This window comes from Oncorhynchus clarkii, chromosome 21 (assembly GCF_045791955.1).
Source record: "Oncorhynchus clarkii lewisi isolate Uvic-CL-2024 chromosome 21, UVic_Ocla_1.0, whole genome shotgun sequence".
Lineage (NCBI taxonomy): Eukaryota > Metazoa > Chordata > Actinopteri > Salmoniformes > Salmonidae > Oncorhynchus > Oncorhynchus clarkii.
The window spans coordinates 29,925,880-29,947,538 of record NC_092167.1 but is presented as its reverse complement, the minus strand read 5'-3'; the positions used below and the strand labels follow the sequence as shown (position 1 = coordinate 29,947,538).

Here is a 21,659-nt window from a genome sequence, read left to right as displayed (position 1 = left end):
GCTTGTATTGACAGCATAGCTGTGCTAACTAGCTGATTTATCTAGCCCACATTAGCGATGATTAGCTGATATAGCCCACTCTAGTAATGGTTCATGAGACACTACATGACCAAAAGCATGTGGACACCTGCTCGTTGCACATCTAATTTCAAAATCATAGGCATTAATATTGAGTTGGTCCCCCCTTTGCTGCTGTAACAGCCTCCACTCTTCTGGGAAGACTTTCCACTATGTTTGAACATTGGTGTGGGGACTTGCTTCCATTCAGCCACAAGACCGTTAGTGAGGTCGGGAACCCATATTGGGAGATTAGGTTGGCTCGCAGTTGGCGTTCAAATTCATCCCAAAGGTGTTTGGTGGGGTTGCGGTCAGGGCTCTGTGCAGGCCAGTCAAGTTCTTCCACACAAATCTCGACCATTTCTGTTTGGACCTTGCTTTGTGCACAGGCCATTGTCATATTGAAACAGGAAAGGGCCTTCCCCAAACTGTTGCCTCAAAGTTGGAAGCACAGAATCATCTAGAAGGTCATTGTATGCTGTAGAGTTGAGATTTCCCTTCACTGGAACTAAGGGGCCTAGCCTGAACCATGAAAAACAGCCTCAGATCATTATTCCTCCTCTACCAAACTTTATAGTTGGCACTATGCATTCGGGCAGTTAGCGTTCTCCTGGCATCCGCCAAACCCAGATTCATCCGTCGGACTGCCAGATGGTGATTCATCACTCCAGAGAATGTGTTTCCACTGCTCCAATGGCGGCGAACTTTACACCATTCCAGCCGATCCTTGGCATTGCGCATGGTGATCTTAGGCTTGTGTGCGACTGCTCAGCCATGGAAACCCATTTCATAAGGCTCCCGACAAACAGTTATTGTGCTGATGTTGCGTCCAGAGGCAGTTGGGAAGTGAGTGTTGCAACCGAGGACAGACAATTTTTACGCACTACACGCTTCAGCCCCCTTTAATCTGTTTTTCTAGCTTGCTTAGTCTACGATGTGTGATGACTGTGTTTTTGCAGAAAATTAAGGCACCCGCCCCACTAAAGGTCTGCCCCCCCATACAGCCCCCTCCAACTTCTCCTCCTCCATCACAGGCTATCCATCCGATACCGCCAAGGCACTTCCATATTAGTCTGAGCAGGGGTATTTATAAGAGAGACTGAACTGGACTGGCCTTGCGGTGAGGAGCTGGGCAAGACAGTCCTACAGCTATATAAGGCCTTCTGGGGAGCACAGAGAGAGACCGGGGAAAACGTGAAGGGGGAGAGAGGGAAGGAGGGAGGAGAAGGGAGAGAAAGAGGGAGGGAGGGGAAGGAGACCGGAGAAAATGTTAAGCTTTGATACATATGGGAGGGGGAGGGACAGGAGGGAGGAGAAGGGAGGTTAGAAGGATAGCTAATACATGACCAACATTCACTCTAGTCTGTCAGACTATCAATCATCTCCTCACAGAGAGATTAGTCTCACTTTCTGTTTCTCTCTGACTGCAGCTTATATCTAACTCATTGTAACCTCTCTCTTTAGCACTCTCTCTTTCTCTCTCAATATTTCTCTCTGTCTGTCTCTCTCTCACACAATCTCTCTGTTTTTCTCTCCACCATGCTCTGCTGATGTATGTGCCAAGAGAAGGTGTGACTTCTTGGTTCCCTCTCTCACTGTCCAGCCACAGGTGAAGAAGTTCCTCCTAATCACAGATCTTGGATCAGATTACCCAACTTTCAATCATCCTTAAGCGGGTTGAAGAAGTGTCAGCCTCTGTATCAATGTTTAGAAGCAACCTCATTCATATTCTATGGTTGAACGAGGGACGGACTAAGTGCATGGAAAACACAGCTAGTATAGTAGATCCGTAATTTCCTGTAAATCATGCATTCATATCATGTCCATAAGCTAAAATAACTCATGGTTACAGTACAGCTGTAGCTCTATCAGGTCACTTCAACCTTGCTGTGTGGCAGTGAAGTAAAACTGTTCTGGGAGCTGTATAGTATCTTTACACTGCCAGTGTGGTTGTAAGTGCACGTTGTTCGATGAGTCACCACTCATCTGTGTGTGCTTCACCTGTGAGCCACTCACGGGGATAGTCTGTATGATGATGCTGTTACAATGTTGTTGTTATTTATTGACTGCGCCAGTATATAGAGTGAGAAAGGAGTGTGTGTGTGTGTGTGTGTGTGTGTGTGTGTGTGTGTGTGTGTGTGTGTGTGTGTGTGTGTTGGGAGGGAGGGAGGGAGGTTGTAGCTTGTGTGTGGGAATGGCTGCATGTGCATGTTTCTATGACTACTGTTCAAATTACAAACCATCCTCATCATTCAAACGCAGAACCATCTGCACAGCTATAAGTAACATCCAATGTTTTTACCAAGATGTAGAATCTCCCATTTGGTCACCATGTCTGTTTTCTCACTCCATCTCAACCTGCTGTATGTCAGAGCTTCTCTACTCAGCCTCAGTTCAACGTCACACCCCAAATATCACAAAGGCTTTTCACAATTCAATCTTTGTACCCTGAGACACAAAGAAACTCAGAGTGCTCTTCTCCCCATTTCTTCCCGTTCAATTGCATCCGCTTCCAGCTATAGTGTCAATAATTAATGGACGTAACTGTAAAACACCAGTGTGTGTGTGTGTCTGTGTGTGTGTGTGTGTGTGTGTGTGTGTGTGTGTGTGCCTGTGTGTTTGTGTGTGACGTTGTAGCTTTAACACACCAGGACGTCCCTACAGCCTACACCGACATGTTACAACAACACTGAGCAGGGTGGGCATTAAAGAGTTAAACAACAGATGTATACACATTGCTACAGTCGCATACTCTAGGTGTGGCTAAAATAAATGCCCTAAAATAAACAAATGCCCTACATATATGTAATAAAAAAAGCTGTCTGGGTATGAAATATGTGATTTCTGAAACTTTTATTTCTGGTCGAAAGTGTTGCCCCTGTTCTTTGTAGTAGGTAGTGGGTCTTGATGATTGTAGCCGTCTTGGCCTAATATAGGCTATTTTTGTTTTAGTCCTATCTCATTCCACTGTGGAATTCAATCGAATTGAAAGTTACAAATGCACCTTTAATAGCCTATCGCACCAGTTTTGCATGATATTGAATGTCCATTCCAAGTCATATCGGACTTCACACCAGCACATACTACAGTATCTCCTGGTAGATAGCTGAGGAGTGTGGAGGAGTTAAGCAGGTCTGTCTGTCACCGACTGTGAGTGACTCATGCTCCCTATACAGTTTGAACTCCATTGCAAATATGTCACACAAGAAACCAGCCAATGTTCTCATCGCATCGCACATCACTCTGCAGGCATCAGCTGCTGTTTAGCCAAGCAGGATAAATCAATCGGAGAGATCAGTGAGGCGTTGTGGCAAAGACTGATCAGAAACGGTCCCTTCTCCTGGAGTACATCATTCTGGCTGTTTTACCTGGATGTCAGAAGTCAAATAATGCACAGAACTGGGTTCAACTTTACTACTTATAGCCGGGACCATGAGTTTTTCCAGACCACATGACTTGAACTGCCAAAACTCCAGGACCTACAATACTACTTAGAACTACAGCTCCTTTATTTACCAATCTGTACTGTTTATTGTGTATCACTCCAAACGTGCTCAACACAGGAGGTTGGTGGCACCTTAATTGGGGAGGATGGGCTCGTGGTAATGACTGGAGTGGAGTAGGCGGAATAGTATCAGATACATCAACACACAGCGTTTCCATGTGTTGGATGTCAATTCCATTCACTTCGTTCCAGCCATTGTCATGAGCCGTCCTCCCCTCAGCAGCCTCCACTGGTGCCCCAGATAGTTGACATATTAAGCCCAAGACGTAACCACATGATACGCGAAAGAACAGGTGTTTATAATGTTTATACTCCAAAGTAACCACGACACCAACAAGTGACAACCCTTACAGCCTTTTCTACTTTGGCTCTCTCTCTCTAGTTCTAGCCCGAGGGGATAAAACAGGAAATGCAAACCGTGTGCTCGACAAAACTCAAAAATGTGAGTTTTAAACTTTAACCAGGCACTTCTTTTCCTCGTTTGCCTTTTCGTGTGTGTGTGCATGCGGAGATGGGCAAAATATACATAAACATGTACCTTGTTAGAAATACAAGACACTCTAAAGACTAGTGTATCAAACTAAAATGCAAATGACATAAAATGACAGTTATGTTGAGGGATCAGAAATACTGCCCCTCTCTGCGTGCGTGTTGGCACCTCTTTCCCTGACATTACCTCTCCTATGAATAAGATATGAAAATACATTCCAACATTCAGGAGGCCTACGGAGAGAGCAGAGGGTCATCTATTAATCATTAGGCACAACATGAAGCACAGGCTATTATAACACAACAGCAACGTTGTGTGTGTGTGTGTCTGTGCATGTGTGTGTGTGTCCTCTAGAATCTAGTCCTTACAGTACAAACACAATGGAGCAACAGTGTGTCACGTTGCCTGTCACTTGTGACTAAATCTGGGAACCACAACCTCAAGGAACCTGCACTGAGGTCAAATTCACCTCATGGAAGCACAACAATGAAAATGTCTTCCCTTTGAGACATTAAAGACATCGTAGGCTCTGAATGACAGAGAAGACAGTAGAAATCAACCAAAGCTCAGCAACCTAGTCACCACCATCAACTGCACCATGTGTTAGTGGAGATGGCATGGTAGGTAGGTTAAATGTAGCTCCACACAGACAGAGATAGAGTAGCCGGACGACCGGTTCTCTGGCTTCATCAGGGACTTTCTTGGCAAGGCTTTGGAGACTTGCTGACAAGTATAGTACAGAACCCCCATAGCTGTCTGCTACAGCCAACGCTGCAGAATTTGTTTGTATGTGTGTCCAGAATCTGGGGATAGGAGTCTGCTAGGTTACAAAAGTGTGTGTGTGTGGGGGGGGGGACCAGTCTAAGTCACTGCTTCGCAGAGTTCGATGCATCACTACAGGCTAGGGTTCAAACCCGGGCTGTGTCAAAACCGGCCATGTCCGTGAGTCCCGTAGGGTGGCGCACAATTGGCCCAGCGTCATCCAGGTTAGGGGAGGGCTTGGCCGGGGGGGCTTCACTTGGCTCATCACTCTCTAGCGACTCCTTGTGGCGGGCTGGGCGTCTGCAGGCTGACCTCAGTCATCAGTTGAAAGGTGTTTCCTCCAAAAACATTGGTGCGGCTTGCAGGTCGGTGTTAAGGAGCACGGTTTGGCGGGTCATTTTTGGAGGACGCATGACTCGACCTTCACCTCTCCTGCGCTTGCTGGGGAGTTGCAGCAATGAGACAAGATCGCAATAGGATATAACGGGGAGGGGGGGGGGGGTGCTGTAGTGCAGTGGGAAAACTGACTGATGGATGAGGATAAAGACTTCATAAGGGCCTGAGACCAATATCCTGCTCTTTCTTTTTTTAGAATTGACCAGACATTGTACAAATCGCTAGGACTGAGGTTTAGTGCAGGGAAAGCTCAGAGGGTAGAAACTGTGTAGAGGTAGGAGGAGTATGTTTGTTTTCTTCCATCCTAGTATTTCATCAATCCAGGATCAGAGTTCGGACACATGTTGTTGCTGTCAACATTTGCAAACAAGTATTTGTTTCTATCACCATGAGGTGTTCTGTCATTTGACAGGAAAGTATCACTTTCATCCAACATGCTTAAATGGGATAGGTTACCATCAGACATAGAAAGCCGTGATTACTCAGTTTTACCATGTTTACACAGTGCTGTGTGATCATTGGATGGTGTGAGTTTAACAGTATTGCTTCCGCCCGCCTCCTCGCCCAAATCTGGCCTTGGACCAGGGACCCTCTGAACACATCGACAACAGTCCCCCGCAAAGCATCGTTACCTATCGCTCCACAAAAGCCACTGGCCTTGCAGAGGAAGGGAAACAACTACTTCAAGGTCTCAGAGCAAATGACGTCAATGATTGAATGCTACTAGCACGCACCGCTAACTCGCTAGCCATTTCACATTGGTTACATAAGTATAATGATTAAGTAGCACCTTTATATAGAGTGCCAGTTGAGATGCATTCATCGTGTCTTTATTGATTGGTTGGTGTGAGGATAGTGCAAGGGTCACTTGGCATTACGTAAACACAGTAATGATGACTATGACTGACTGATTATGACTGATAGTAACTCCAGGTAGACTTGCTGTCATCATGTTGTCAGGTAATTGGGACCCCAATAAAGAAAGATGACATTGCAAGAACACACACATCTTTCTATGACTAACAGCACACTCTCAGAAAAAAGGGATCCTAAAAGGGTTCTTCAGCTGTCCCCATAGGGTAATCCATTTTCGTTTCAGGTAGAACCCTTTTGGGTTCCATATAGAACCCTCTGTGGAAAAGGTCCTACATGGAACCCAAAAGGTTTCTACCTGGAACCAAAAGGGTTCTACCTGGATAAAAAAAAAGGGTCATTCAAAGGGTAGATAGTGTGTAACCTCCTATGCTGTGTAATCTATTTAGGTCACATTTTACTTGAGTAGTACCCTATAGATCACAGGTGTCAAACCTATTCCACGGAGGGTCGGGTGTCTGCGGGTTTTCGCGCCTCCGTTGTACTTGATTAATTAATTAAGTTAGCTAATTAGTAAGGAACTCCCCACACCTTGTCGTCTAGGGCTTAATTGACAGGAGAAACTAAAAACCTGCAGACACTAGGCCCTCCATGGAATGAGGTCTACATGTCCAAACTATGAACACAAACTGCATATCTGTTTATATGTAACCGCTTAGAAGGGTTACATTTAGGGTTCGTTTTAAACACAGTAAACTTTCTATGACTGATAGTAACATAGCCTCGCCATGAAATTCACTCCCTGTACTTGCTTCCCGAGTCCCAGCGTACACATTACAGAATAACGCCTCACCAAGGCGAAGTAACAGGGATCTTTTTTTCATTTTACAGGTGACGTCGGGTCCAAATGCCACTGTCGAAGCAAACGGGGTTGCCTCAGCCGGCTCGTCAGGCTCCCGCGCCTCAGCCGGCTCGTCAGGCTCCCGCGCCTCAGCCGGCTCGTCAGGCTCCCGCGCCTCAGCCGGCTCGTCAGGCTCCCGCGTCTCAGCCGGCTCGTCAGGCTCCCGCGCCTCAGCCGGCTCGTCAGGTTCCCGCGCCTCAGCCGGCTCGTCAGGCTCCCGCGCCTCAGCCGGCTCGTCAGGCTCCCGCGCCTCAGCCGGCTCGTCAGGCTCCCGCGCCTCAGTCGGCTTGTCAGGCTCCCGCGCCTCAGCCGGCTCTACATGTTCCTGTGCCTCAGCAGAAGCGACCGGCCCGCTCCTGGTCCTCGGGACTGTACCTCTGGTTGGTGCCGTCCGGCGGCTGGAGCCGCCCATCAGGGGAGGTGGTAGAGTTACTTTTACACCCTCTCTGGCGCGCGACGTCGCCAGTTGTCTTATCATTACGCACACCTGCCACCATCGTTACACGCATCTGCGCCTCATGACACTCACCTGGACTCCATCACCTTCCTGATTACCTCCCCTATATCTGTCACTCCCCTTGGTACTGTCTGTACGCTAATCGTGTTTCTTTCCATGTTTTATTTATTATTACATTTTCACTCCCTGTACTTGCTTCACGACTCCCAGCGTACACGTTACACCTGCTTGCGTACAAAAACACAGGGAGGAACTATAGTTCAAGAAGTTCTAAAATGATCAAACAAAATAACAAGATATTAATAAAGTTGTTGTTGTCCGGTCACATGTTGTCACATGGGATAAATCAAAAACAACCACATATATATATATATATACATACACACGCATAAATAAATACAGTGCATTTGGAAAGTATTTAGACTTTTTCCACATTTTGTTACGTTACAACTTTATTCTAAAATAGATTCAATTGTCCCCCCCCCCCCCCCACCATCAATCTACACACAATACCCCACAATGACAAAGCAAAAACACGTTTATAGAAATGTTTGCAAATATCACATTTACATAAATTTCCAGACCCTTTACTCAGTACTTGGTTGAAGAATCTTTGGCAGCGACCTTCAGCCTCGAGTCGTCTTGGGAATGATGCTACAAGCTTGGCACACCTGTATGGGGCGTTTTTCCCACTCTTCTCTGCAGATTCTCTCAACCTCTGTCAGGTTGGATGGGGAGCGTCGCTGCACAGCTATTTTCAAGTCTCTCCAGAGATACTAAATTGGGTTCAAGTCCGGGCTCTAGCTAGGCCACTCAAGGACATTCAGAGACTTGTCCTAAAGCCATTCCTGTGTTGTCTTGGCTGTGTGCTTAGGGTCATTGTCCTGATGGAAGGTGAACCTTCATCGATCCTGACTAGTCTCCCAGTCCCTGCCACTGAAAAACATCCCCACAGCATGATGCTGCCACCACTATGCTTCCCATAAGGGTGGTGCCAGGATTCCTCCTGACGTAAAGCTTGACATTCAGGCCAAACAGTTCAAACTTGAGAATCTTGTTTCTCAAGGTCTGAGAGTCCTTTAGGTGCCTTTTGGCAAACTCCAAGCGGGCTGTCATGTGACACTTACTCAGGAGTGGCTTCCGTCTGGCCACTCTACCATAAAGGCCTGATCGGTGTAGTGCCGCAGAGATGGTTGACCTTCTGGAAGGTTCTCCCATCTCCACAGAAGAACGCTGGAGCTCTGTCAGAGTGAACATTTGGTTCTTGGTCACCTCCCTGACCAAGGCCCTTCTCCCCGATTGCTCGGTTTGGCCAGGCGGCCAGCTCTAGGAAGTGTCTTGGTGGTTCCAAACTTCTTTCATTTAAGAATGATGGAGGCCACTGTGTTCTTGGGGACTTTCAATACTACAGACATTGGTACTCTTCCCCAAATCTGTGCCTCGACACAATCCTGTCTCCGCGCTCTACCGACAGTTCCTTCAACCTCATGGCTTGGTGTTTGTTCTGCCAGGCACTGTCAACTGTGGGACCTTATATATACAGGTATGTGCCTTTCCAAATCATATCCATTCAATTGAATTGACCATAAATCAATTTTGAGTCTCATAGTAAAGGGTCTGAATACTTATGTAAATAAGGTATTTCTGTTTTACATTTTTAATACAGTACCAGTCAAAAGTTTGGACACACCTACTCATTCAAGGTTTTTTCTTTATATTTAGTATTTTCTACATTGCATAATAATAGTGAAGACATCAAAACTATCAAATAACACATATGGAATCATATAGTAACCCAAAAAGTGTTTAACAAATCAAAATATATTTTAGATTTTAGATTCTTCAAAGTAGTCACGCTTTGCTTTGATGACAGCTTTGCATACTCTTGGCATTCTCTCAACCAGCTTCATGAGGTAGTCACCTGGAATGCATTTCAATTAACAGGTGTTTCTTCAAGTGCAGTTGCAAAAAACTTTGAGTGCTCTGATGAAACTGGCTTTCATGAGGACCACCACAGGAAAGGAAGACCCAGAGTTACCTTTGCTGCAGATGACAAGTTCATTAGAGTTACCAGGCTCAGAAATTGCAGAGCTTCACATAATTCAAGTAACAGACATATCTCAGCATTTACTGTTCAGGAGAAGACTGCGTGAATCAGGCCTTCATGGTCGAATGGCTGCAAAGAAACCACTACTAAAGGACATAAATAAGAAGAGATATGCTTGGGCTAAGACACACAAGCAATGGAAATTAGACCGGTGGAAATCTGTACTTTGGTCTGAGTCCAAATGAGTCCAAATTTTAGAATTTTGCTTCTAACCGCCGTGTCTTTGTTAGAAGGAGAGTAGGTGAACGGATGATCTCCGCATGTGTGGTTCCCACCGTGAAGCATGGAGGAGGAGGTCTGATGGTGTGATGGTGTTTTACTGGTGACACTGTCAGTGATCTATTTGGAATTCAAGGCACACTTAACCTGCATGGCTACCACAGCATCCTGCAGCGATTACGCCATCCCATCTGGTTTGCGCTTAGTGGGACTATCGTTTGTTTTTCAACAAGACAATGACCCAACACACCTCCAGGCTGTGCAAGGGCTATTTGACCAAGAAGGAGTGTGATGGAGTGCGCATCAGATGACCTGGCCTCCCCAATCACCCGACCTCAACCTAATTGAAGTACTTTGGGATGAGTTGGACTGCAGATTGAAGGAAAAACAGCAAACAAGTACTCAGCATATGTGGGAACTCCTTCAAGACTGTTTGAAAAGTATTCCAGGTAAAGCTGGTTGAGAGAATGACAAGAGTGTGCAAAGCTGTCATCAAGGCAACGGGTGGCTACTACTAAATATATTTTGATTTGTTTAACACTTTTTTTGTTACTACATGACTCCGTATGTGTTATTTCATAGTTTTGAAGTATTCACAATGTAGAAAATAGTCAAAATAAAGAAAAACCCTTGAATGAGTAGGTGTGTCCAAACTTTTGACTGGTACTGTACATTTGCTAAAATTTCTAAAATCCTGTTTTCGCCTTGTCATTATGAGGTATTGTGTGTAGATTGATGAGAATTATATAATTTTGTATCAATTTTAGAATAAGGCTGTAACGTAACAAAATGTGGAAAATGTCAAGGGGTCTAAATAGTTTTCGAATGTGCTGTAATTACCTGTGTGAGTGTGTGTCCCCGAGGTATCATAGCCCCACCATTGCCGCTGTGGCTGTGATGAATGAATGTGCCCTCCTTACTTGGGGTGTGTCTCAATAACTTAAACTATCTTCCTCTCCTTGCGCCCGATTCCGAACAATGCACATATCTAAAAGTAAAATAATTGAATTAAGAAATACATAAATATTAGATCAAGCAATGTCGGAGTGGCATTGACTAAAATACAGTAGAATATAATAGAGTATACAAATATGAGATGAGTAAAACCATATGTGAACATTAGTTAAACATTATTAAAGTAACTAGTGTTCATTTTTAAAGTGGCCAGTGATTCCAAGTCTATGTATACAGGGCAGCAGCCTCTAAGGTGCAGGGTTGCGTAACAGGGTGGATACCGGCTAGTGATGGCTATTTAACTGTCAGATGGCCTTTAAGATAGAAGCTGTTTTTCAGTCTCCCGGTCTCAGCTTTGATGCACCTGTACTAACTTCGCCTTCTGGATGATAGCGGGGTGAACAGGCAGGGCTCGGGTGGTAGATGTCCTTGAGAATCTTTCTGGCCTTCCTGTGACATTGGGTAGTTTGCCCCCAGGTGATGCTTTGGGCAGACCGCACCACCCTCTCAAGAACCCTGCGGCTGCTGGCGGTGCAGTTGCCGTACCAGGCGGTGATACAGCCCGACAGGATGCTCTCAATTGTGCATCTGTAAAAGTTTGTGAGGGTTTTAGGGGCCAAGGCAAAGGTCTTCAGCCTCCTAAGATTGAAGAGGCGCTGTTGCGCCTTAATCACCACACTGTGTGGATGGACCATTTCAGATCGTCAGTGATGTGTACGCCGAGGAATTTGAAGTTTTCCACCTTCTCCACTGTGGTCCCGTCTATGTCGATAGGGGCGCGCTCCCTCTGCTGTTTCCTGAAGCCTACGATCATCTCCTGTATTTTGTTGACGTTGAGTGAGAGGTTATTTTCCTGGCACCACTCTCCCAGGGCCCTCACCTCCTCCCTGTAGGCTGTCTTGTCATTGTTGGTAATCAGGCCTACAACTGTTGTGTCATCTGCAAACTCGATGATTGAGTTGGATGCGTGCATTGCCACGCAGTCATGGGTGAAAAGGGAGTACAGGAGGGGGCTGAGCATGCACCCTTGTGTTGAGGATCAGGGAAGTGGAGGTGTTGTTTCATACCTTCACCATCTGGGAGCGGCCCGTCAGGAAGTCCAGGACCCAGTTGCACAGGCTGGGGTTCAGACCCAGGGCAAGAACTAAATGATGAGCATGGAGGGTACCATTGTGTTGAATGCTGAGCTATAGTCAATGAACAGCATTCTTACATAGGTATTCTTCTTGTCCAGATGGGATAGGGTAGTGTGAAGTGTGATGGCGATTGCATCGTCTGTGGTTCTATTTGGGCGGTAAGCAAACTGAAGTGGGTCTAGAGTGTCAGGTAAGGTAGAGGTGATATGATCCTTAACGAGCCTCTCAAAGCATGATTACAGAAGTGAGTGCTACGGGGCTATAGTCATTTAGTTCAGTTACCTTTGCTTTCTTGGGTACAGGATCAATGGTGGACATATTGAAGCAAGTGGGGACAGCAGACTGGGATAGGGAGAGATTGAATATGTCCGTAAACACTCCAGCCAGCTGGTCTGCGCATGCTCTGAGGACGCGGTAAGGGATGTCGTCTGGGCCGGCAGCCTTGCGAGGGTTAATGTCTTCCTCACATCGGCCACGGAGAAGGAGAGCCCACAGTCCTTAGTAGCGGGCCACGTCGGTGGCACTGTGTTATCCTCAAAGCAGGCGAAGAAGGTGTTTAGCTTGTCCGGAAGCAAGACGTCGGTATCCGCGACGTGGCTGGTTTTCCCTTCGTAGTCCATGATTGTCTCGTGTCTGAACCGTTGAATTGTGACTTTGTCTCTGTACTGACGTTTTGCTTGTTTGATTGCCTTACGGAGGGAAAACTTATCCCAGTCAGCGTGATCAAAACAATCTTGAAGCATGGATTCCGTTTGGTCAGACCAGCGTTGAATAGACCTTAGCACGGGTACTTCCTGCTTTACTCTCTGCCTATTGGAAGGGAGGAGCAAAATGGAGTCGTGATCAGATTTGCCGAAGGGAGGGCAGGGGAGGGCCCTGTAGGCATTTAGAAAAGTTGAGTTGCAGTGGTCCAATGTTTTACCAGCACAAGTACTACAGTCAATGTTTTGGTAGAACTTCGGTAGTGTTTTCCTCAAAATCCCCATCTACAATAAATGCGGCCTCAGGATATTTGGCTTCCAGTTTGCATAAAGTCCAGTGTAGTTCTTTGAGGGCTGTCGTGGTATCGGCTTGAGGGGGAATATACACGGCTGTGACTATAACCAAAGAGAATTGTCTTGGGCGGTAATATGGTCTGCATTTGATTGTGAGGTATTCTAGGTCAGGGGTGAACAAAAGGACTTGAGTTTCTGTATGTTATCACAATCACATCATGAGTGGTTAATCATGAAACATACACCCCCGCCTTTCTTCTTCCCGGAGAGTTCTTTAATTCCTGACTGTGCGATGTACTGAGAACTCAGATGGCTGAATGGACGGGGACAGTATATCCCGAGAGAGCGGTGTCTCCGTGAAACAGAGTATGTTACAATCCCTGATGTCTCTCTGGAAAGAGATCCTCGCGCTGAGCTCATCTACTTCATCATCCAGAGACTGAATATTAGCGAGTAACATACTTGGAAGCGGTGGATGGTGTGCACGCCTCCTGAGTTGGACTAGAAGTCCACTCCGAATACCTCTTCTCCGCCGGCGGTGTTTTGGAGCAGTCTCTGGGATAAGATAAATTGCCCTGGGGGGTACAAACAAAGGATCCAATTCGGGAAAGTCGTATTCCTGGTTTTAATGCTGGTAAGTTACCGCCACTCTGATATCCCCCCCAAAAATCCGGCTGTATGTAATAACACAAAAAAAATTCTGGGCTAATAATGTAAGAAATAACACACACAAAAACTAAATACTGCAAAGTTGCTTAGGCGCTAGAAGCAGAGCTGCCATATCTGTCGGCGCCATCTTACTCAAAAGTATGGAGCATACAGTCAGGAAGGGCTATAAGGAAGAGCAGGACCATTGAAACTTTGTTCAAATTAAATGAGCACAATTAAGAGTAATGGATTGAATAGAATAAATAAATCGCAAACTATGAAGCCCAAGACGCACAGTTTGACCGTCACACTATCCAAACTTAACCGTAGGATACTTTATCCTTTGTAACATTTTAATCATCCCCAAATGTTGTACTCAACCACTTCTAAAACCTTTTTAATTTGTTAGTTAGTAGCTTTGGGCTTGCATTACATCACTACTCTCATGAGAACTGGCAGTAATACAAGTATTGTTGTTGGTGTTGCTGCCTAATGAGCAGTGATGATGTTATTTCGCATCAACAGCATGGTGCCAGAAGAGTGACACGGTTGCCATGGCGATGGTCTGAACGTTCAGCTCAATACTACAGAGAATGTCTATTCCACATGTTACTGTAGAAGATGCAGCTAGTCATGCAAGAAAGATGTAGAGGAACTGGCTAATGTTGTATTATCCACAGGTAGCTTCAGGGGTGGCCAATCAATCTCAGCCATTGAGGGACACAGTGTGTAACGGTTTTTGAACTGAAATAAATGCGAAAGGCTTTGAAAAAAAAAAAAAAAAAGCTTGCAGTATGCTCACTCAGTGCTCCAGTGACATTTCACAGAGATACAGTTTGTTTTTGAGAGAAATCTTCTAAAAAAACAAAACAGGAATCTTGTATTATTATGAAAAGCTTATACGAAAATATGTCATGACTCAAAATCAATATCTATCCTACCTCTATATTGTTTTTATGTGTCCTGTACATGCGAAAAGAAAGATGATGAGTTCTACGGGAAAGTGAGACTGCCAGGTAGCCATTACTCTCCGTCATAGCGTCCAGCCTAGACGACACGATGCTTTATGATTTTTGTACCACTGTTTTTCTCTGGCCCCCATTGAATTAGTCACCCTAACTCTGGCCATCCAACAAGGGTAGAAAATCAATAACCTTTGAACAGATTGTAATAGAGACATGAGGGTTGAACCACTGGTTTTCTTGGAGGATTATCTACACAATTAACATAGTATGTTACCTGTTGGTCCAAATATGATTTAAGCCCGCTGCCCCATATCACATTTCATGTCAGGCTAGCTCTATACCTATCCCAAAGAAGAGTACAAAACTACACCCCACGTTTGACCTGTGAAAACGTATCATTTGGACTTGCACTACTGATAGATGCATATATTTTTCACTATTCCCCTGTTCAAAGCCAGTGAGCCATAAAAGCTTAACTGCCGGCTGCAGTTATTAATTACCATCTAAAGTGTAATTAATAACTTCACCATGCTCAAACGGAAATTCAATGTCTGCTTTTTTTTTTACCCATCTACCAATAAATCCACTGCTTGATTGAGGGACCTTATATATAGTTGTACAGTATGTGTGGGGTACAGTGATGTCATTCAAAACTCATGTTAAGCACTATTATTGCACACAGAGTGAGTTCATGCAACTTGTTATGTGACTTGTTAAGCAAATATTTACTCCTGAATTGATTTAGGCTTGCCATCACATAGTGATTGAATACTTATTGGCTCAGAACATTTCAGCTTTTAATTTCTTATTAATTTGTAAAAAATTCAAAAAACATAATTTCACTTTGACATTATGGGGCATTGTGTGTAGCCCAGTGACACAAAATCTAAATGTAATACATTTTGAATTCAGGCGGTAACACAACACAATGTGGAAAAGGCCAAGGGGTGTGAATACTTTCTGAAGGTACTATATGTCAAATATGTACGTCGAAAATGCTGCATGTTTGAAAGCACTGTTTGGGTGTCCCTATCCTTGCCAACAAACATCTGTGAATGGATCAGTGGTTCACCAATCAGGGCCTTGATAGGCTCGACAACAGTAACAAGGGGTGGTCTGTAAAAAAACAGGATCATTTTTAAAAACGTTTCTAAGGGACCATCAGGCGACATCTTAAAAAACGTATTTAGGGACGTACCTGAAAGAAGCTGGGAACACGACAAAAACCTCAGGGGGACCACAAAAGAATGTCCTATGTTTTAAACGACGTTGGACACAGGCATGTTCTTGCAATATTCCCATGAAACTTGTCTAGAATATTAATATCTTATATTCTAATACCATGGTAACCATGTTTTGCGTGTGTTTGGTGTGACGTTGATGGAATATTCTCCTATCCCTCAGGAAACTGGACACAGGAACATTCCCATGAGAAGTGTCCAGAACATTAATATTAAATATTCTGAGAACATGGTAACCATGTTCTGGGTTCCGGTTAACTTCGAGAAAATGGTCTCTTGGAAACAGTCCTTGCACATCACTGGAACATTCCTATGAAAACGTCAGGTAATAACCTAATGTGACTCTTAAGGGAACGTTCCTTAAAGTTGTGAGAACATTTGTTGTTAGTTGGGGGTCTGTTGATTGAGCCTAGTACAGTACAGCAATGGCAGCTAGCATTAGTCACTGTCATTAGGCCTAATGCAGCGATGCTAGCTTAGCTAGCATGAGTCACTGACTGACTCAGATTAATACAAATCTCCATAGTGACCAAACAGCTGTGATCTGGACCAAACTACAGTAAGCTACATGACATGGGACTTTGAGAACAAAGAACTCTCTCTATTTCTCTCTCCTCCTCTCTCCTCCTCTGTCTGTCTCTCTCTCTGCATCTCTCATCTCCTCCTTGCAAATACACAAATCATTCAATCAGACTTGTTATTATTACACCTCATAAACACAAACTGCACCCGCATGAACACTGATACTCTCCCACACCCAAATCATCCTCAAGTAGCCTCATGAACTCCTTAACGTCACGTAAAACCAAAAACCAACACAGGTCCAATATCAGGGCATGACCACATATAGTAAGAAAGAGTGAGGAAACACAAGCATGAATACTCTCTCACACCCAAGTCACCTCATACAATTTTTTATTTTACCTTTATTTAACTAGTCAAGTCAGTTCAGAACAATTCTTATTTTCAATTATGGCCTAGGAACAGTGGGTTAACTGCCTTATGCAGGGGCAGAACAACAGATGTGTACCTTGTCAGCTCAGGGATTCAATCTTGCAACCTTTTGGATACTAGTCCAACACTCTAACCACTAGGCTACCTGCCGCCCCAAGCCTCAAGCAAACCCCAAAATGGATACATCCCCAAAATCAACGCCCAACCGCATATAGATATAGCATCTTCATCTCCATTATCTTGTCTTTGACCGAGAGAGAGATAATCTGACTCCAGTAATCTGACTCTTAGAGGGGTGACATTTCAGGTGTGACTGGCCGGGGAGACACAGGCTAGCGTTCTGACCTTTGACCTCTCCGAGAAGAAGATGCAGAGGAGGATTACTTTCTCGCCATGCTAGGTAGACTAGGGAAGTCACAGGCAAGAAGATGGTAACCAGAGTTTTTTTGGGGGATCTTGCTCAGGCTATCTGTCTTAAAGTGACGCAGCAGAGTTTTTGTATAATTCAGCCAGTAGTTTTGAAAGTAGCACTCGTTTTGAAAGTAGCACTCACAAGCTTTTAATTATTATTATTATTTTTTTTAAATCAGTAACTCATTTTTTAATTCTGCAATTTGTTTGATATGTTACAAATTCCAATTTGTATAATACGTTATGAATTTCTACGTGCTTACGATCCCGTTCAATCTCTTTAACCGTCAGTGTTTCTGGTGCATCTGGATTTTAACTTGCTATCTCTCTCCCTCAACACTCGTAACAATTACTATATGTCACCCAAAACCTCTAGATTACCGTTTCATCCAGTTGTTTCACATAAGCGCTGCTTTTGAATGCAGACACCACCACAACCTCAACAACGCTCAGTCTAAAGAAGCAAGATACATCTAGAAATTGTGGGACTGCTGTCATTTGTATGTGGCTGAATCGTTGTCATCCACACTGTCTATGGTTTGACACATCCATGAGGAGATGGCAGCTCAGGAGCCTCATTACTACAGATAGAGGACATTGGATTACACACCTTGTCCTACTCATCTGTCCAATAGCGTTGCTGAACATTACAGGGTTGAAGTGAAATCGTACGATATTTTCCATCTGTGAAATGCATCAGGGCAAGTCGCACAACACAAACCGTCGTGCTGGACCAGTCCTCTGATCAGTATCTTGAGATATTGGGGTCTTTCCTGCAATAAAACCATTCACATATTTTTATATACTGGTGGATATTGAGTTTTGTACTCTTAAAAATCAAATTACATCTGATTTTGTCAGGGTGCATCATTTAATAATTAATATATCCTGTTTGGTGGAAATGCTATTTTCAGTATGTATTTTAGACCCCTGAAAGCTTGTTTCTGATTGGCTAACTAACGCTCCACATTGACCAGGAGTCAGCAGTAAGACAGTGAGGGGTCAAGCTACTCAGCAACTCAGCAGTCTAGCTACTCACACACACACGCACACACACACACACACACACCCCCACATACACACACACATACACACACTACTCAACTCAGCTACATGGCTGCACATGGGCACACACGTGCTTGTAGTCAATCTATCGTATTCAAAGTGTGGTAGGTACATAAACGATGTTGTAGCCCGTTCCTGCAGTCAAATGACCCAGTGGCCTCATGGTTGGAATGTTATTCATATTTTCCATAATTTCATAATTAATAAACATATATATTTCTAAAACGCTGAAAATCCGTTGTTTCTATGTCAAACGGTTTTGTAATATTTCAGTCTTCTGTGATTTATATAAAGTGTAATATTGAGATGCAAACTAAAAAATGTAACACATTTCAACTCTACATCTGGCATGCTCCAGGTATCTTTTTTTTAAGCTCATAACCATATGTGTGAGCTGTGTACTTTTGTCTCAAAGTAGATTTGTTTAAGACTACCAAGAAACACTCTGTGTGACCCTGATTTAGCCCACTGCAGTAAAAGGTTAAGATGTTCACCTGCGGCCTAGCGTTGTGTATTATGGTGCAGGGAGAGCATTGAAAGCACTGATAGAAGTTAGAGCTGATATATATGTCTCTCTGTCTCTCCCCGGAAGGCTCTTCGCCTTCTTGGTAACTACGCCATCCCTGTCCAGGGCTATTTGCAGTTATGACAGCTAGCGCTACTCTAGACCTGTAAGAAGACACTGTATGTATCAAGCATCTCAAAGTATGAGTGCTGATATAGGATACATTTTCCCTTTTTGATCACAATGAATAAGATGACATGGATAGGGGGGACCTGATCCTAGATCAGTACTCTTACTTCGATACTCTTGATACAAATAGCCCCAGGTCCCTCCTGTCCATGTAATCTTATAGACTATGATCAAAAAACTGATACTAGATCAGCACTCCTTCTTTGAGACGCTTGATACATACAGAGCCGGACTTACCCTGATCTGCTGTGGGTGTGCAGTGCAGTGTGCAGAAGAACTGCAGGGGTAGATATCGGTTGTTGTTATGATGTCATAGTTTAATTTTGATCCTCTTTGAATTCAGCAGTTTGATAGTTCATCCACTACACCCACATACTGTACCTGTACGCACGCACACAGTCTCATACACCCACAAGCCGCTTGGACACCCCCAAGCAGAACTAAATAGCCCAGAGAACCCCCGAAGCAAAAAACCTATGGATTTAGGACTCAGTTTCGCAGACCAGACCAGACCAGCTTCAACTCTTGTTTTCCAACAACCAATAACGTGACGTGTCCAAGGCCCAACCATTTGGAGTGCTCCACATCCTGGTTCAGTCTACCTAACCAGGCTCCTAATATTCTTAGGAAAGACAGACCATATTTTCTATTAAGGTGCTTTTTTAGCATCTCTCAGTGTGTAGTGTTCTCCCCGGCCACATTGTCTCTTTCTCTCTCTCCCTCATCCCCTCTTCCCTCCATTTCCCCCTGGGTTGATGATGCTGCTGGCTTCCTAGAATGGAACTGCAGCGCAAATTATGCTATGTCTCTCTCCCTCATTGTTGCCCCTCCCTCCATTCTCTCATCCCTCAGTTTCCTTCTATCCACTCGCCCCCTTTCTCATCATCCTTTTGCCCCACATCAGAGGTCATGTTATCTAGCCTCACGTACCTTCTCCTCCATCTCCCTCATAAGTCCTCCCTCAACCCTTCATCCCTCCAACCCCTTTTCCCCTTATCCCTCAGTTTCGTCATGCTGTCCCAACACCCACATCCAGGGTCAACTCCTCCATTTCACTCATCCTTACTCCCTCTTCCCTTCCATTCCTCCATCCATTCCCTCCATAGGACCCACCTCCAGGGCGAGCTCCTCCATCTCGAATGCTTTCTGGGCGTTTTTGTTGCTCTCCACATGTGCATGGTAGTAGATCACCATGACATCGTACTTCTTCATCACAGACTTGTAGTTCTTAGCATTGAGATCATGGACGCGGTCTTTCCCATCATACTCAGGGATCTCCAGACCCTTCTCTCCCCAGGACATGTTCCCCAAAGAGAGCAGGGCCCCCAGAAACACCCAACCCCACTTCATTGTTCCAGGTTATTGTTGGTTCCCCCCACTCAGGTCTCCCACGACTTGGACGTCAATTGCTGAATTGTTTAATGTTGCGGAAGAATATATTTTTGCGTTGTTCCTAAAATTAAAAATTAAAAACGCCACTTAGGAACAAGGTCCACTTCGTTTCGACGCCGGCCAGAGAAGAGCAGGTCGGAGTGTTGAACCCCCCCTTTTACATGCGGGCTCAGACACTACCGTCCAAGGGGGTGAGTGAGGGGTGGGGTTCCAACGACGAGGGCGAGTTGGAGGGAGAGAGAAGCAGGCTGCAACCCGGGGAGAGTGGGCAACCAAAAAGTAGGGAGAGAAAGTGAGAGGGGGATGGGGGGGGGGCTTGGTGACAATGGGTTTGAGGGGGTTAGTAAATAGCAAATGGATGGAAACGTGGGAGGGGCTATCTTTGGATCGCATGGCCACCTGTTGGATACCATGGCTACAAAGGGAGGGCGAGAGAGAGAGAGAGAGAGAGAGAGAGAGAGAGAGAGAGAGAGGATTCCATTCCCATATTAAGTTTTGTAGGGGACCCTGACCACGGCTAAAAATACTGACACAAACGGTGTGAGCAAGATGGCCACCATGGAATTCTGAGGGTCGATGAGCTTGGTTTGATGGAGGTGTACTGTAGCCTGCAAGTTCAAAGAGAGAGAGAGACAAAGAGAGACAGAGAGAGAGAGAATGGGGCATATTGAGAATGCCATAGGCACAGAGTATAGTGCATGATGCACATTGGTGATTATGTTGAACTTGGTAATTGTCTACCAGTGCCTAGCTAGGTGGCAGACAGAGAGAAACAGACAGAGAAAGGCATATTCAGGGTGGCACAGAGTATAAACGGCATGAGACACATAGATGTCAAACTAGGTCGGCCCGACTGTAGTCTGCCAGTGCGGTGCATAGCTGAGTGCCTAGACAGACAAACAGACAGGATGGCACAGATTCTTTGGCACAGCGTAAAGGCCTTGAAATACTGTACATTCAGAGTCATGGTGATGACTCCTGGCTTCCCCTGTTCCCAGTCCACCTGGTTGTGCTGCTGATCTAGTTTCTTCAATTCTGCCTATTGAACCCTGACTTGTTCACCGGACGTGCTACCTTTTCCCCGGATGTGCTGTTTCGTCTCTCTCTCTCTCTCTCTCTCGACCTTTGAATGCTTGGCTGTGAAAAGCCAACTGACATTTACTCCTGGGGTGCTGACTCTATAACTCAATAAACACTTTGATTATTGTTTGACCCTGCTGGTCATCTATGAGCATTTTAATAACATCTTAAGGAACCCCAAAAAGGGTTCTACCTGGAACCAAAAAGGGTTATCCTATGGGGACAGATGAAGAACCCTTTTTTCTAAGAGTGTAGGTTCCCATGATGGACAAGAAGAACAGCAATCTTCAATGCTTTACTGGGCATTTTGTGACTGTTATTACATTTCCTATAGAAAATTAAGAAACGCAAGTAAAACACAAAACTAGAAAGGCAAAAGCCTCCGTCTATATGGATAGTCTTCCAATGCTATGCTAT

General features: G+C 44.8%; 1 protein-coding gene across 2 annotated transcripts in view; it reads right to left on the bottom strand.

The window, feature by feature from the left end:
- LOC139378855 (calsequestrin-1-like) overlaps positions 1-20,581 on the bottom strand; it is a 31,286-nt gene extending 10,705 nt beyond the window's left edge. Inside the window, exon 1 of one of the 2 annotated variants that reach the window (XM_071121411.1) lies at positions 19,884-20,581. In XM_071121411.1, coding sequence (XP_070977512.1) covers positions 19,884-20,120 — 237 coding nt within the window. In that variant the 5' untranslated portion in view covers positions 20,121-20,581. The remainder of the gene's footprint in view (positions 1-19,883) is intronic. The other variant, XM_071121410.1, reaches the window with a different exon arrangement.
- Between the last annotated feature and the right edge of the window lie 1,078 nt (positions 20,582-21,659).